We start from the raw sequence: 16,723 nt of genomic DNA, 5'->3' as shown, positions 1-16,723 counted from the left end.
AAAGTTTATCAGTTTTTTAAAAAGACTTTATTTATTTGACAGGGAGGGAGATCACAAGCAGGCAGAGAGGCAGGCAGAGAGAGAGGGGAGGAAGCAGGCTCCCTGCTGAGCAAAGAACCCTATGCGGGGCTCGATCCCAGGACCCTGGAACCATGACCTGAGCCAAAGGCAGAGGCTTTAACCCAGTGAGCCACCCAGGTGCCCCTTAAAGTTTATCAGTTTTGTGGTCTATTTCCTTTCTGGTTCTGGTGTATATTTTGGGTGCTTTGCCTCAGGGTTTTAGCATCTATCTGGGCTAATTTATACTAAATAAGGTTTCAAAGGCACAGGGTCTCTGTTATTTAAATGGTGTTGTGTATCTCCTGGGATGGTTTAGGGCACCCTCTTTCATAAATTCCTCCCAAGTCTGCAGGGACTGACCCCTGGATAAAGAATGTGGTCCTTTTCCCAGCGAAGGTGACTCATCTTACGCTAAATTAGACTAAAGCCTGGAAAGCAATTGCACCTAGTTTTTTTGTTTTGTTTTGTTTTGTTTTTGTCCTAAGTACGGGTTCTATGTGAGCTTTGAAAAAGCAAGAGACCAGGTGATGGAGTCAGAAAGACTTTGTTCATATGCTGCCACCTTCTAGCTAGTGGCATGCTGGGGTACAGAGAGGACTTGAAATGTCAGGAATTTTGCAAGCCAGTTGTTAGACAAAGCCATTCTTTTTTTTTTTTTTTTTAAAGATTTTATTTATTTGTCAGAGAGAGAGTGAGCACAAACAGGGGGGAGCAGCAGGCAAAGGGAGAAGCACCCTCCCTGCCAAGCAAAGATCCTGACATGGGACTCGATCCTAGAACCCCAGGATCATGACCTGAGCCGAACACAGACGCCTAACCCACTTACCCACCTAGGCATCCTCAGACAAAGCCATTCTTAAAAACTATACTTAATTTACAAATAATTTAATTAAAAAACATAGAACAACTTAATTAAAATGATATAAAAAACAAGGTTACTAATCACTTGAAGCACATCATTTCCTTATTATTTACTACAGTCCACTCCCTAATTAGTAGTAGTCATGTTCTGTAAAGTTACCCTGAACCCTGAATTTGTGAGTACACTATTAGAACCACTGTAATCAGGGGAAATTCAGGGTTGGGATTCTGAGAGTCCCTGGTCACATTTCATCCACGATCAAAACATCATCTTGTTTGATGTATGTTTCTCTCCGGGTACATCTTACTTAATACATATTGTTGATACATTAATGTTGAACTCACAGCCAACAGCCCTATGACTCACACATGAACAACGCTCATCTAATACATGTATTCTCAAACTTAACGCTCTGCATGTCTGTGAATGACCTCAAGAGCACTTCAAGGCTTGATTTCGGGGTTACAAATAAGTTTTAGTTAAGTGCGCAGGTTTGCAAATATGGACTCCCCAAATGATGAAGATCAACTGTACATGTGATTATGCTCTTGGGGTTATTTCCCTTTATTGTATCCTTTTGGTGGAAATATAATGCCGTGCTACTGTGCATTTCTTCCCAACTCCGGTGTGACATCACTCTATTGTCTGAAATTGGCCACATGGGAGCATTTACACCATGGAAACTGGCAAATGCTCCAGAAAGAGGCTTGACCTGCTGATTGTCTGAATTTAAAAACGAGACGGAGAAAATGTTAATAATGCAGATTAAACTTGTAATGGTACCATGTCTGGAACCATTATATTGAGAATAGCACAAAAATTGAGGAAATACTCTTTCAGCAGTCGAACACTTTTATCTGCTTCAACACAGAAGTCACTCAGTGACTTAAGTTCCAACATGTGTCTTCCTCAGTTCAGTTCCGTGTTAATCATTAATATAAAAAAAAAATCAAGAGATGTGCATGTCAGAACTACATCCTTTTGTCAGTTGCAACAGGCCGGCTACGACAAAAATCAATGAAAGCATTCTATGGAAATCAACAGTCAAATGGAATTAACAATTATGTGTTTTATGATCTACAAGTCATGTCCTATATCCTTTATCAGGAACATTTATGACTTTAAATGCATTCATTTCCAGAGAGCTGGTGGTTTATGCAACGTCCCATTGATTCTAGCTGAGCGGCCTCAAATACTTAATCCCCAAGCCCCCATTTATTTGGAGCTAAAACAAGGAATGAACATAACTCCCTCACAAGCTTTTGAGAATTAAATGCATAATGGCTTCCGATATATGGTTTTTAGGGTAATGACTCAACAACCATCCACCCCATCTCCTTGCTCTCCTTGTCTGGAGGACAGAACCAGTGTCAGAGCCATCCCCGTGCACATACTCGCACCGTGTTTCTGGAGCTGGCCTGGACAGCCAGCAAGCATCTGTCTCATCTCTGTAACAGGCAGGTGAAACCTCACCACTAGGTGGCAGAGCAAGATACCTTTGATGGCTTTCATTCTTGCAACAACATAATTGATTTTTAATAATGAGACGTATTTTACCTTTAACAGGCTAGAAAGAAAATAAACAAAATGTTTAAAGTCTGCAGTCACAGTGCTCTGTCTAGACTGCTATAGTCTGGTGATCGGTGTTGGCACCCTGAGCAAGCACATAATCCTCTGATCCTCTTTTTGAACAAAAGACAAGTTAAGCTTTACCTTTGGCAGAACTGATTTTCTTCCGGCAAACCCACTGCCTCGCCTTCCTGGGTACGTGATGTCTTGTGACCACAGTTGGCTGCTCCATACTTTTCATAACTGTGGCCAAATCAGGTTTGTCCTGCCGAATGAGGAGGGGTGAGAAAAACCCCTCTCCCTCCAAACATCCCACCAAATCTCCCATAATCAGTTCTCACAGGAAACGCGTTACCTACTTTTCACAGGTAACTGCGTTATAAATGATTCCTTTTCTGGAAACTGATGCTTTAATAAGCACTGGCAGCAACCTTCGCCAGGGCTGGAAAGACCTCAGAGTCTCCCAGCATTTTCCCAATCATCGATGTCTGGCCCTAGGTATTCTTGGAGCAGCCACTTACTTTTTCTTTGGAAGGTGACTGACAGGTAGTCTTTATGAGTGAAGACTGAAAATACTGGTGAGAATGTTCAACCCCAAACAGTCCCCCACTTGTTAAACCACAGACTCCCATCCATTCAGATGACCCAGCACCATCGGGGAATCTCAAATGTTTTCCCCCTAAAAAGTAAAATACATCAACCTTTGAGAATCAAAGTGATAAAAATCAACTTGGATTAGTTTTCTGTCCACAAAGAATTCACGCATAAAGATTTTGGAATGAAGCTGTTACTGTAAACAGAGCTTAGTTGAATGTGTTCTATGCTCTGATGTCTCCAGGAATGATTCTAATAGTTCACCCATCTGGGACTGATGAGGGAGCAGGAGGCTGGCTGAGGACAAAGCAAAAGCTGGCACCTTGTACCCTGTCTCCACCCACTCCCCTCAGTAATACGTGTGACGTTCCTCAGGCACCTCTGGCTGCCCTAAAAGAAAAACAAATAGTTAACTTGCAGAGATCACAGTCCTGCAAAACAGGAGTCTCCCTTGGTTTACCAATGTCCTAGAGATTTACAGCAAAGAAGCTATCTAACAATAGCACAATTTCCAGAGGCAAATAACTCAGTTCCTCAAGCCCTAAATAAAGTTAAATTTCTTCTAAACCCAAATCTCACTAACAAGGTCACTTGCTAGGAGAAATATGAAACTTTATCTCTAGATTTCCGAGATAGTGTAGAGAATCATTCCCAAGCATATGGCCCACTGATAGACATCTAAAGGGTATCACAAGATTTTTACTACTAGTAATGAATAACCCTTCTCCCAACAATAGCTAGCCCCTCAAGGTCCTAGAGACCTTGCTTCCAAAATTCCTTAGAGACTAACATCACCCTCTTTGTCCTCACCTACCCAACTCCTGTGTATGTAATCAGCCACTCCTCAGGATAACGGGGCAGCAGCTCTTTCTGCCCACGGGTCCTGTCCCCGTGCTTTAATAAACCACCATTTTGCACCAAAGAAGTCTCAAGAATTCTTTCCTGGTCATCGGCTCCAGACCTCAGCCCACCGAACCTCAACTAGGTTCTAGAACTTCATCAGGATGGTTCTGGTCATTGTAATGAAACCTTTTGAAGCTATTCCAAGTGAATCAATATTGAACACAATAGAACACATCAGTGTTCTGGTAAAGTATAGACATTTCTCCCTATCTGAAACACAACAAAATGTTACCTTGTGTTCTTGAATGAAACTAAACAAAAAAGGTGGATTTTAATTGCCATGTCCACTCTGGAGTGTCTGAATAGAAGTTCAACAACCAGCATTTCAGACTGCTGGGGAATGAAGAGGAAATTCTTTTTTAAAAAAAGATTTTATTTATTTGAGAGAGAGAGAGAGAGAAAGAACAAGCAGGGGCAGAGGGAGAAGCAGGCTCCCTGCTGAGCAGGGAGTCCCTTGTTGGGCTCGATGCCAAGACACTGGGATCATGACCTGAGCCAAAGGCAGATGCTTCACCCAGGTGCCCAAGAGCCAATTCTTTTTTTTTTTTTTTTCATTTGACAGAGATCACGAGTAGGCAGAGAGGCAGGCAGAGATAGGGGAAGAAGCAGGCTCCCTACTGAGCAGAGAGCCTGATGCAGGGCTCGATCCCAGGACCCCGAGACCATGACATGAGCCGAAGGCAGAGGTTTTAACCCACTGAGCCACCCAGGCGCTCCCCAAAAGCCAATTCTTAAGAGCAACTCCAAAACAACAAATAATGGCTCCGAATGAATGAAAAGGATGACAGGATAGTTGTTTTTTGTTTTTGTTTTTGTTTTTATTCAGCATTTATTTTGAATTTTCATTTTTGGATAACCAAGCAGCTCTGTAAGAAGAATGCACAGAAGAGTCATTCTGGCACTTTTGGATAGTACATACGATTTCTGTAATAGTCACATTCACTTGCTCAGTCCATACTCCATGTCTGGGTGAGCAAGATCAGCCCATAGGATTCCCGAGTTGATACATAACCGTATATACAGACAGCCAGTGAAACCATAATGGTGGCTAGTGGCCGAAGGGATAGAGGAGAGAAGGGGATCTCTAAAGTGTCCTCTAGTCTACCTTAGCTCAACAGAATCCACGTCACACATGGGAACTAGAGAGAACACTGCGTTGAAATGAGAATTTGGAGCACAAACGGGCACTTGGCATCATGCAGCTTAAAGAAAAGGGGTCTCATTTAATAACTTTATAAAATACAGGCAGTTCAATTAAAGGAGTTAAGAAAGAAAAAAAAAAAAGAAGAAGAAAGGTGAGGGACTGTTGTTGTCACTGTAAAAAAGGCACTTGGAGTTAATGGGACCAGAATTGAAGGGCTCTCAGCTGATAAAAACTTCAGTATGATTTCATTTAAAAGGCTTGGATGTTAAGAGGTGACACTCGGGAGTTCCCGGAAGGAGACACCGAACTAAACCACCGAGAAGCAGAACAGATGAAAACGAATGAAGGAAATCTTTACAACCAAACTGCGTTGTTTTTGTTTTTGTCTTTAAAGCAAACCCGAAACAAAATCGAACCAACGCAAAAAACCTAAGCAAAGTAAGAGCACGAAGCAGCGATGCATAGCTTTCCTTTGAGATAATGCATACCTCGAGACACTAAGTGCTAAGCTAATTTCTCAATAATAACTTCACAGGAGCATTATCATGATAAAATGGATTCAAGCAATGTAAAAAGAGTTTCATCCGTTTCCAGAATCTGAGGGAGAACTGAGGTTATCAGCAGAACCTTAGCAACATCACTTGTGGTTTCTCCGTGTCCCAGACGCCGAGGGACACCCGGGCGCTACGTTCAGCCGTCTCCCTGGAGGCGAGGCATCGGTTAACATCATCCTTTATTCTGAGTCATAACTTTGATTCTCTTCTGACAATGACATAGTGAACCCTGACGCAGCGGAAGTCCACTCCCACGGGCGCCGCCGTCCTATGTCTTCCACTGACAGGTAAACGCTTCTGTAAGAAAGAATTTTTGGCAACTGTATTATACTCCACGGTCGGGTGGCTCTGCGATGGCTCATTTAATGTTAAACGCCATCAGAGGTCTCTCCTCCCGCTTCTGCCAGGGGCTCTTCTTGTCTTCTCCTTGGTCCTCCTCATCTTCCTCTTCGTCGTCCTCCTGAGCAGATCTTCTCTGTTCGGAGCTGGCGAGCGGCTCCGGGGGCACGTCCGAAGTTCGTTTTGCCGTCTCCTCCTGCAGGCTGGGCAGCTGGCCGCCGCTTCTCCGGCCGGAGCCGTCCAGCAAGCACCGCAGGGCACTGTCCTCGGGGGTGCAGACGGTCGTGCCGCACTCGCTCCCGCTTTGGTCCATGTCGTCCAGGTACACGAGCTGCGTGTAGGAGGCGCTGTCCGTGGCCCTCGGCTCTTTCGGCGGATGCTCCTGGCCAGCCGGGTGGTTCTGCGCCAGAGACAAGGGGTCTCCTCTTCCCTTCCGGGCAGATTTTGGTTCATTCATATCCACGCCAGAATCCAAGCTGGCGTCATTACTTCCGTTCCTTCCAGCTCTTTGGAGATCAATGTAGGAATGTCTAACGTGCGCGTTGGACCTGCCGTCCAGGGAGACGAACCACGCCCGGGGGTGTGGGAGCGGCTTCCCACCCCCGAGTTCCATCAGCGCCTTTTCCGTCAGGAGCTGGACCTCACTGTTCATTTGAGCCAAGGCCGCATCGTTCAGGGATGCCGGGATGGAGAGTGACTCTGACATGGACGCACCTTGCGGGGTCCACTCCCGGGTGCCTGCGTCCTGCAAGTGCTGCTGGGAGATGGCCTGGCACGACAGGGGCTGCGCCGGGATCTGGGAGGAGGGGTGCGGGAAGATCCCTGCATGGGGACTGGAGAGCTCAGCCTGCAGTCTTTCGATCTCCAGCTGCTGGTCGGCTGGAACGACTAGGGGCTGGCCCACATAGGAATGGTCCCCCGGGAGTTTCATATAATGAGCGGGGATGACCAAGGCAGGTAAGACCTTTCTGTAAACGCTGTCATTGACCTGGTCCACGGAACTGCAGCAGATCAGCTGGCCTGGCCGCGGAAAGGACGTGGGTCTCTCCAGGTGGTCTACTGATCGCGACATCATACACTCAGTAGGCCTGCGGTCCAGCAGCTGCTCCTTTTCGGGAGATGAAGGCGCGGGGTACATGTGTTCCTGAATGGTGAGCTTGCTTCCTGTGGGAATATGGTTACCAGAGGCCTGACCGTCTCTGTCTTGCTTTTCAAACAAAGGCTGGGAGAGCATGGCGTTGTAGCTCCTCCTGTATTCGCTGTTGCCGGGGGACTCACAGCCTTCTCTTTCTAGAGATTTCCTGGACTTTAAGGGGAAAATCTCCACAGACTTGTGGTACTCTTTTCCCAATGTCCCACTTGGTGTCAGGTTATCAAAAGAGATTTGGCTTTTATCCTCTTCCTTGTGAGAGAGAAGCTCTTCCCGAGAGCTGAATTCCTGTGAGGTACTGTAGGAGAGCTTCAGCATGGGCGTGTGCATGTCCACTTCTCCGTTGGAAGACATCATTTCCAAATGGACCCCACTCATCAGCTCCTTGGGCCCTGGGGCATCCGGGCGGCCATGGCTGGTGACAGAGAGGGGACCGGGGAATTCTGACTCCCGACGAGCAAAGAGCAAGTTGATGTGAGACATGGAAGTTGACTGATCCCTTTTGGAACTCTCCAGGGCTGCCGGAAGTTGCAGTTTTCTATGGTGCTGACGAGGTTTCAAGCATTTCCGCCTGCGATCAAAGATAAAATCCAAACCAAAAGGTTAAACATTCTTGGAGCAGTAAAGTTCCACTCAAAATCCCGTCTCCATTTCCACAGGAAGAAACATTCACAACTAATCAGCCGCCAGAAGTCTTCTCACCCCACACCCTTGGCCTTATTTTGATTCAAAACAGCACACGCTGCAGATTTCACCTGCAGGCTTTGAGATGTTCAACCAAGTTATTCATTCAAAAATGGTCCCTCAAGAGTCGACAACAAACATTCTCACAAATGGAACAGCCGAGATATCAAAATAAGAATTTTAGTTCTGCTTTGTCCTTGAGAACACCATCTCTTAATCAGTGTTCAGGAATATTCTTAACGAGTCATGAGAACTGTCAAACTTAAAAACAAACAAACCAACCCCAAACTCCCTTTCTGAGCAAACTTATAAACAGCATGCCCCCCACATCATGTTCATTTGTTCACAACTTTAAGGATAAATCTTCAGTTCTTAGATATTCTTTCATGAGAAAAAAAGGACCTTGATTCAGGAAAAAAAAAAAAATTCCTTAATATTAATGCTCGCCCAAGAAATTCCAAATTAAAAAAAGAGATTGCCAAAAAGGTAAAACTTTACCTGCAATAATATAAAAGGAGACACAGCAAAACCAAAAGTATGAAAGCCATTCCTCCTAAAATGGCCAAAAGAAACACCGTGTGATACGTGGTAATGTCCTGTGTGACAACGGGACCTAGAAGGTCAGAAAAGGGCATTTTAGATTGAAGAACACCTTGAAAGGAGAAGAGGGACACACTAAACCCAGAGCGTCTCTTTTGCTTCCTCTTCCCAGATGGGGCGTGGAGCATGGACCAGATGCAAACACCTGTTAGGTGATGGGCTTACAGATCACCAGAATTTCACCCAATGGAAAGGGGCTACCTCGACTGTCCCTGGAGCAGCTGTGGCTGGGGAGTAGTCTGAATACGCAAATACTAAATGCAGTGTCAAGGGTCCCTCCATAGCCCGGAAGACAGCTGCCCTCGGTAGCACCGTCAGCATTCTACAGACAAGATCTTTCAATAAAAGAAAAAGGACGCATGATAACATAAGGAGTGGGACTCTTAAACTCAGAGAGATTCAGAAATCCCTGAATATCCAGGGATTTCGTACTACAGGAGAAAAAAAAAAATCGTAAGATTTTATTTGCACTTTCCCTGGACAATTATTACTGTGTGGAGGGCCCTTTGCCTAAATGAATCAGTTGAAATGTATGATATAAATCAGCTATGACTTAAAAAAAAAAATCCACAGATTATGGGTTGTCAAGTGTTTCTAAAATGTCTTTCATTTTAAAAAATAAAATGCCTTTTTAAGCTGACCTTGGCCACAGAGCTCTTCAGAACTTACAGACAAGGTAGCAGAGATTAAAGTATTTTCTTCTTAATGTATGTTGTAAAGAATCCCAAGAGGGAGTTTAACTTGCTCTTTATGTTCAATAGTAGTAAGAATCCATCTTAGTGGCACTTATGATAGATTGAAAGCAACAATGAAAACCTCCCCGAATTATAATATTGGGGACACACTGGTGTCCAGGCATCCCTGCAGTAAGTCAATAAATGCGAAGGAAGGAAGGAATGTAGTTTTTCATTATGTCCAACTGGCACTGTTATGATCACTATGTACCATAAACACCCATTTACTTACTGATTCTTGATATTTTAAGGGTTAGATTTCCTCAAAAATCTTTGCAAGGAGACCACTTCAGAGTTAGATAAGCCCAAGGAGGTGTACTAGTTTTTGAAAATAGTGACATTACTTAAGTTCAAAAGGTACCACCATTCTCTCCAAAACATAATTTACTTCAATGGGGTGAGTGGTGTTCGTATATACAAAAGTTGGAAAAATAACTGACAACTATACACTGCCTTAATCGTTCAGAGAAATCATTTTTTACCCCGACACGACCCCCAGAGACATGGGCAATGCCTTGGTGGGAGCCACCAAGAAATCTGGGGTACACATAAAAATCATTTCCAAATAACTCAAGCTCAAACCTTGAAGTACTTAAAACGTTATTATCTTAAATTCTGCCAATGGAAATCTCTAGAAAATTTACAGCCGTACTTCATTTCCTTCTTAACTAGAGAATGAAAGAAAAAAAGCCCTGATTATTTTCTTGTTGGTTTTGGGCTCATGAAGGCACAGCATCTCTGTAATTTGTTTTTATAAGAGGGACGGCTGTGAGGTTACTAATGTATGTATTTCTACATTCAATGCCCCCAGGGGCTATGCTCTGTATGTTTTTTATAGATTCTTGTCTCTTCCTTTGCTGCCAGGAAGGGTTGGTGGGCCTACGGCAAGAGGTTCTTTCTGCCCTCTTTACAGAGGATCTATTATTCTGTGGCGTGATGGGCAAACTGAGAGCCATGTTGTCGGAAATCTATCTCAAATCAAAGTTAACTAACGCATGGGCTTTGTGACCTCTATTTGGGTACTTAAGGAGTTTCTTTTCTTTCCTTCCTTCCTCTTAGTCATATTCTAGATATTTCAAATTTGGAGACCGGGGCATTTCTGTACCTGGCTCACAACCTCTCCTGCTCCAAGAACATTATTGCAAAGGAAATACAGTCTCTTAAAATGGATGTGAAATGTACATGTTCTTAGAATGGGACCAGAAAGTGCATGGGACTGATGTCTCAACAACCCCACCAAATCAGTTACTCTGGGAGTCTGAGTGTTCATTCCGGTGATCATTCCACTGCTGACATATTTTGGAGTCCTTCATGACAAGAGACAGCTTTCAACCATAGCACATTTTGACCTAGCTCAATTACCTACTTTATTCACCAGACTTGGCGGTGCAGAACTCTTAGATATGTCTAAGAAAAATCCAAGGGACCCTCTGAGCATCAAGATCTGCCACCAATGAAACATCTCACTAAGGAAGGGGTCTAAGTGATACAGATTCTGAAGGCATTTTGAGTATCAGAAGCCATCACTGGACAGAATTCTCCAAACTTGACTATTTTAAGAAATAATTCTAGAATATTCACTGAGATAACTTAGGGCATATAGGTCAAAAAAAATTTTTTTAGTTATGCTTTAAAAAATATGAATTAATTCACATTTGCTTAATGGAGATGTATATTGTTCTAGATACAAAGCAATTAGTTTGTTTTTAAGCCTTTAGGAAATCAAGCTTTTTGCCCCAAGAAGGCTCTGATGGGGATTGTTTGCTAGCGGCTCTGAGGAGTGCCCTGCCCCCACATTTCCCTTACTACAGGCCACAGCTGTCTCTGGAATTAGGGAGGAGGTCTGAACCGCCTCTGTGGCGGTTAGATTAGGAATTCCCTATGGCAGCTGTCTGAGTAAAACGGACAAGAGACAGGAATATGTTCTGTGCATTATTCTTATCCTAGATGGGAGAGTCACAATCAGAACTCCTCCACCCCCACAAAATGCCTTCGTTTGGTCATTTGATTTTCAGATTTTCAACCATTTTTTGAAAGTCATCTCTCCACCCAACGTGGGGCTTAAACTCACGATCTTGAGATCAAGAGTTACAGGCTCCACCGACTGAACCAGCCAGGCACCCTTCTCAACCGTTTCTGAGTAGGATCTCCCTGCTGAAGTAATTTTCCAAAAGCATACTTAGCCTGGACCCTCAAAGAAATCATTGCCCACCATCGAGGGTGTTGGCTTTGTGTTACCTGGGTTGGGAGGAGACATGGCAGCCACCCAGTACCCCAGCTGAGGGGCAATGTACGTCCACGTCCTCTGGCTACCTTCCTGGTGCACGAGGCCTAGACCGCTCTTCAGCCACGTTCCTGTGGGATGCAGAAAAAACGTCAGCTGTACGCATGCTAAACACCTATTTCAGGCTTACACGTATCACACTAGTCATGTTATAGTGTCATGTTGGTAGCCAACACGGTCCAAAAGTCATCTAGGGATGGCATAAGCTTTTCGTGGATTCTTTTCAGCTTCTTTCAGGGAAAATGGAAACTTTAGTTTTTCCTTGCCTTTCTGATTAAATATTACTTTCAACCACTTTCTCAAACATCCTTGCTTGCAAACACAGATAATTCCACCAGAAAACTTTGGAGTATAGTAGAATAAAGGTCGCAAGACAAGGGCTGGTGGGAATGGAAAGAAAAGGTGGGGGCAGGTAATGCAGCATTGTGTATACTCTTCACTCTCAAGAAAACAAGCAAATTTCCTGCCCAAAATTACACACTGATTACACTGGAATTACAAAAGTTTAAAAGAAGATACAGAGAATTCTTGGTCTCATTTTTGCAAATTCTAACCCAGTAAACCTAGTTTAGAGGTGTGTATTTTCATTTTATTTTTTTAAGATTTATTTATTTATTTTGAGAGAGAGAGAAAGAGTGAGTATGTGGGGGTGGGGTGGGGAGGAAGAGGGAGAAAATCCCAAAAAGACTCCCCACCAAGTGTGCAGCCTGATGCAGGGCTTGATCTCACCACCCTGACACCATGACCTCAGCCAAAACCAAGAGATGGACATTTAACCGACTGGCTCACCTAGGCACCCCTTAGGTGAGTATTTTAAAAAGTTTCCAGTTGATTTTGGTGCTGGAGAACACTGGATATGTCCGCATCAGTTATTAATTAGTTATTAATTCAGTTATTAATTAGTATTTAACATTAATGAGCACCTACTATGTACAGGCTGGTCACAGCAGATGTATTTTATAGGCACTGTCTATAATCTCACAGCAACACTATAGAACAGGACTTATTTTCTCTTTTGGACAAGGGCACTGGAGATTGGGGAGGTATCCTGAGGGGTACAGAGCAGGAGCAGATTCACATCTGTCCATCTGTCTGTCCTCAGTGCCAGTGCTACTTCTCATCTACCCTGCTGCATCTCCTATAAACCTTCCCAACATTGGTGACTTTTGCCCTTTTTAATTTTTCCAGACACAGACCCAGCGCCCAAGGTCATTTGGCTGTTACCTGACTCACAGGCAGAGAACCTTGCTTTGAGGCCCATGGCTGAGGCTGGCAGCGGCAGGCAAGGGAGAGCGCTGGCCAGCCCTCCAGCCGTCCCCGCACACTCACCCTAGCCCACTGGGGTGGCGGCCTCACTCAGCGGGTCTCCTGCCCTGCCTCAGTGCCCAGGGAGTTCCACGGGTGAGCCTGTTCCGGTAAAGTCCCACCACCTGAAACGGCCAAGGGTGCAACCCGGTCCCCTCGAGGCCTGAACACCAATGTGCACCAACCACTCTCCCCTCCGGTCTCCAAATCCTTGTCTCCCCCCCCCCCCCCCACACACTTCAGGAGGTAACAGTGGATTGTTCTCCCGGAAGAAAGAAACAATACTTGGCGCTGCCTCTAGGGCCTGTCAGTTGCTATAGCAACATTCAAATACAGTGGGTGGAAGGTGCCCCTGGCAAAGCCTCCAGTTTTGCTGCCTCCTCTGCTCAGACAGCGCTTAAACAAAGGAGGAAGGCCGGAGAGGCTCCTTAGTAAGCGCCCAGCATTGCAGGACCTTCCCATGCAACAGGTTGAGTCGCCGCTGGAGAGGATTTCCATTCACATCAGACAAGGATACAAACTGGGAAGTTTCTCAGCTGAGTCGGTGAACAAGGATGCCCAGTTCAGATTCACCTGCTGAAGAACAGCAGCCGAGAGAGGTTCCCGCCTTTCTCTTCGCGCGAGGGGGTCTTCCAAAGCCAATCTGCTAACACCAAGTATGCCTTTTTTCAAATGTTCAAATTGTCAGCCAATCGGCCCCGTCCCATCCGGGACTTGTATGTACCTGTCTATAAATATCCTGCACCACCCCAGCCAGGTGTGCTCAGCTAGCAGGAGCTGCTGACCACCCGCAGGCGCCTGTGCTACAATAAAGAACCTCTTGCTGTTTGCATCCTGTGGCAGTGTTGAATTTTTGGGTAAGGGGATCCGCGGGTCTTTCAAGTTCAGGCTCCAAGTCCATAAACCAAGACTTGGTACCTCACCTACTACAGTTTCAACCCCGCAGGTACGTGACCTTTAACCAGTCAACATAGAATTTCCCGGTGAATACTAGGGAGTTTCCTGATAGACCCCCTCCGCTCCTCTTAGGACGGCAACCTTACCAATAAAGTCCTTTCTTTTGTTTGCGCCCTCACTCTGCCTTTAAAAACCTTTCTCTCTCTCAGCAGAATTCCCCTCTCTACTTGCTAGATGGGATGCTGCCCAGTTCATGAATCCTTTAATAAAGCCAATTAGATCCTTAAAATTACTCCACTGAATGTTTTTTAACAAGCGCTCCGGAGGAAATGAAACACAGGACCTTTGACACCTGTAGCTTAGGACCTTCTAGGCTTGGGAAGGAAGCTTCCCTGAAAGTAGGGAGCAGACTACTGGCGACCGTTTCCAGTTTTCCACTTGGGGATCCCATGCTGTTTGGTTCCACGCCACACTCCACTCCGCCTGGGGCTCCCGCACAACACAGCCCTGCCAAGATCTCCCCCTCGGCCAGGAGGCGGCGTGCACTCTTTGGTTTGTTTTCCCCGGGCTGGGCTCTTCAGTTGATGCTCTGCAAAGGGTGTGGATATCCGTTGAGGCTGAAGGGATCCAGACAGAGAGACCTGAAGCTCATGGATCCTAACTGCTGCTTCTTCAAACCTAACCGGACAGCTAAGTTGCCTCTGCCTTCGACAACACGAGCACATCGACTAGAAAAACACTTTGAAAATTGCTCCCAGCTGAACTGGGGGCAAGCCTGGTGAATGGAGCCCCCAATTCCCCAGCTGATAAGTTTCCCAGTCCAGCCTGGAGACCAGAGAGGCCAGTGACTGGAGACCACACCACTGCTCTGTGCACCTGCTCTGGGAACACAGGACAGGCGGAGGGGGCTTCTGGAGGATGTAAGTTTTGAAAAACAGGCAGCACTGTCAGCTGGGGGAGGGGTAGGGAGGACACCAAGAGGAAGAAGAGGAGGAGGTAGCGTGCAGGAAGGCAGGGTAAGTGGGTCCTCAGAAAGTTAGAAATAGGGGCACCTGAGTGGCTCAGTGGGTTAAGCCGCTGCCTTCGGCTCAGGTCATGATCTCAGGGTCCTGGGATCGAGCCCCGCATCGGGCTCTCTGCTCAGCGGGGAGCCTGCTTCCTCCTCTCTCTCTCTCTGCCTGCCTCTCTGCCTACTTGTGATTTCTCTCTGTCAAATAAATAAATAAAATCTTTAAAAAAAAAAAAAAAGTTAGAAATAGAACTACTCTACGATTCAGTAACTGTACTACTGGGTATTTGCCCCCCAAATGAATCCTTTAATAAAGCCAATTAGATCAGTAGGAAAACACGAATGCTAAGGGATCCATGCTCTCTGTCTACGGCAGCATTATCTACAATAGCTCAATCACGGAAGCAGCCCCAGGGTTCAGCGATACGTGAGTGGATAAGGCAGATGTGGTATACATGCAACAGAATATTACTCAGCCATGAAAGGAATGGCATCGTGGACGGAGCTAGAGGGTATAACGCCAAGTGAGAGAAGTCAGTCAGAGAAAGACAAATACTACATGATTTCACTCATACGTGGAATTTAAGAAAAACAAATGTGCCAAGGAAAAAAAGAAAAGAGAGACACAAACCAAGAAACAGACTCTTAGTTATAGAGAAGACACTGCCAGTCACCAGAAGGGAGGTGGGTGGGGGGAGGGGTGAGACCGGTGAAGGGGACGAAGGGCGGACTTATCACCATGACCACCGAGTGTTGTGTGGAAGCGCTGAATCCTGATACTGTACACCTGAAACTAAGACAACACTGTGTTAACTGGAATTAACATCAAAAACTTAATAGAAAAAAAAAAAAAAGAAAAAAAAAGGGAGGCCCTGGGCCCTGCAGGTGGAGGTTGGGCGAGCTCAGAGCTCTTTCCCCCACCTGCCCGTTTAGCGCCCCACCCCGACCCTCTGCTCTTCAAACGTCAGCTCACACGGTGTACACCGGACTTAAGTCTGTGGCTTTGCCGGCCTCGGCTGCTCTAATCGCCCATGATTTTTCTCTCTTTCAGAAACTTCCCCATCTTTCAAGACTCAAGTCACGTCTTGGGCTTTAGTGTCTCTAGGACTCAAGGACTGTCCCACGTCTCAGCACTCCTGGGGCATGTGTCGATGCATCACTTTTCCAAAATATATGTTGCTTCCGTTGCTAACCCCTGGCCCGTGTCTTGCCTCCTCTCTCTGACCAGAGGCTCCGTGAATTGGGGCCCGGGTCCTATATTCCTTTTGTCTTTTCCCAGCACTAAGAAATATCCTCAGCATAGGAGCTCAGTAGGATCTGAGCATGAGAAGGCTCAACATGCAACCCAACCCCAAAACTATCAGAGGACCTTCTGTGAAAAGCTGGGTGTGGTTGTCAGAACAGACATCCTTACAGAAGTGTGGCTAACATTCAAACTGAAGGGAACCAAGCAGCTGGGAAAGAAGCATTTATTTGGCCTAGGTTTTCAGCGAATGAAGGGAGATACTATCTCAGGATTCAGCAGTCCTGCTGTTACTGGCAAACGCCATTTCCAAGCTTGCCGTGCTTTGTGGGAGGAAATGAACCACGGGGAATACGAGAATGAATGAATTGTACACTAGAACATATGCTTCTCATTAGTGAGATCTTGATGCCGCGGGATGAGGGCGACCTCCCCACCTGAGGAGCCGGCACACGTTAAGAGATTCCTGGGCACTCCGTGAGGGAACGTGTGCCGCAAAGCTTCGCTGGTGATCCTGGCCAGCAGAACAAATATGGCTCTGGAAAGGCTCTTCTGCTGAATAAGGCTACATGAGCACAGTCCCTGGGACCAGGGTGCCAGGAGTGGGGGTCTCTCTTACCCAGGGTTCTCCTTCTACTTGCTCTGAACTCGTGTTTCCGGCCATTTTCCATCACTTCCTGAGGAGGGCCCTGCTATACTCTCTCAGGGTCCTCTTCACAGGTGGGTAGTCGAGGCAGCCCGGACATGCAGAGTGTCAAGGGCAGAGCACCTCAGGAAGGTGTGCAGGCAGGC

The 16,723-nt window shown here is 45.9% G+C and overlaps 1 protein-coding gene across 1 annotated transcript in view; it reads right to left on the bottom strand.

Moving 5' to 3' along the window:
• Positions 1–4,783: 4,783 nt before the first annotated feature.
• Positions 4,784–16,723, bottom strand: part of FAM171A1 (family with sequence similarity 171 member A1) — a 126,387-nt gene continuing 114,447 nt past the window's right edge. Inside the window, exons 6-8 of the mRNA XM_059404255.1 lie at positions 11,432–11,548; positions 8,358–8,472; positions 4,784–7,746 (exon numbers count right to left, since the gene is read on the bottom strand). Coding sequence (XP_059260238.1) covers positions 6,045–7,746; positions 8,358–8,472; positions 11,432–11,548 — 1,934 coding nt within the window. The 3' untranslated portion in view covers positions 4,784–6,044. The remainder of the gene's footprint in view (positions 7,747–8,357; positions 8,473–11,431; positions 11,549–16,723) is intronic.

This window comes from Mustela nigripes, chromosome 6, assembly GCF_022355385.1.
Source record: "Mustela nigripes isolate SB6536 chromosome 6, MUSNIG.SB6536, whole genome shotgun sequence".
Classification (NCBI taxonomy): Eukaryota; Metazoa; Chordata; class Mammalia; order Carnivora; family Mustelidae; genus Mustela; species Mustela nigripes.
This window is presented reverse-complemented; position numbering and strand designations above follow the sequence as displayed.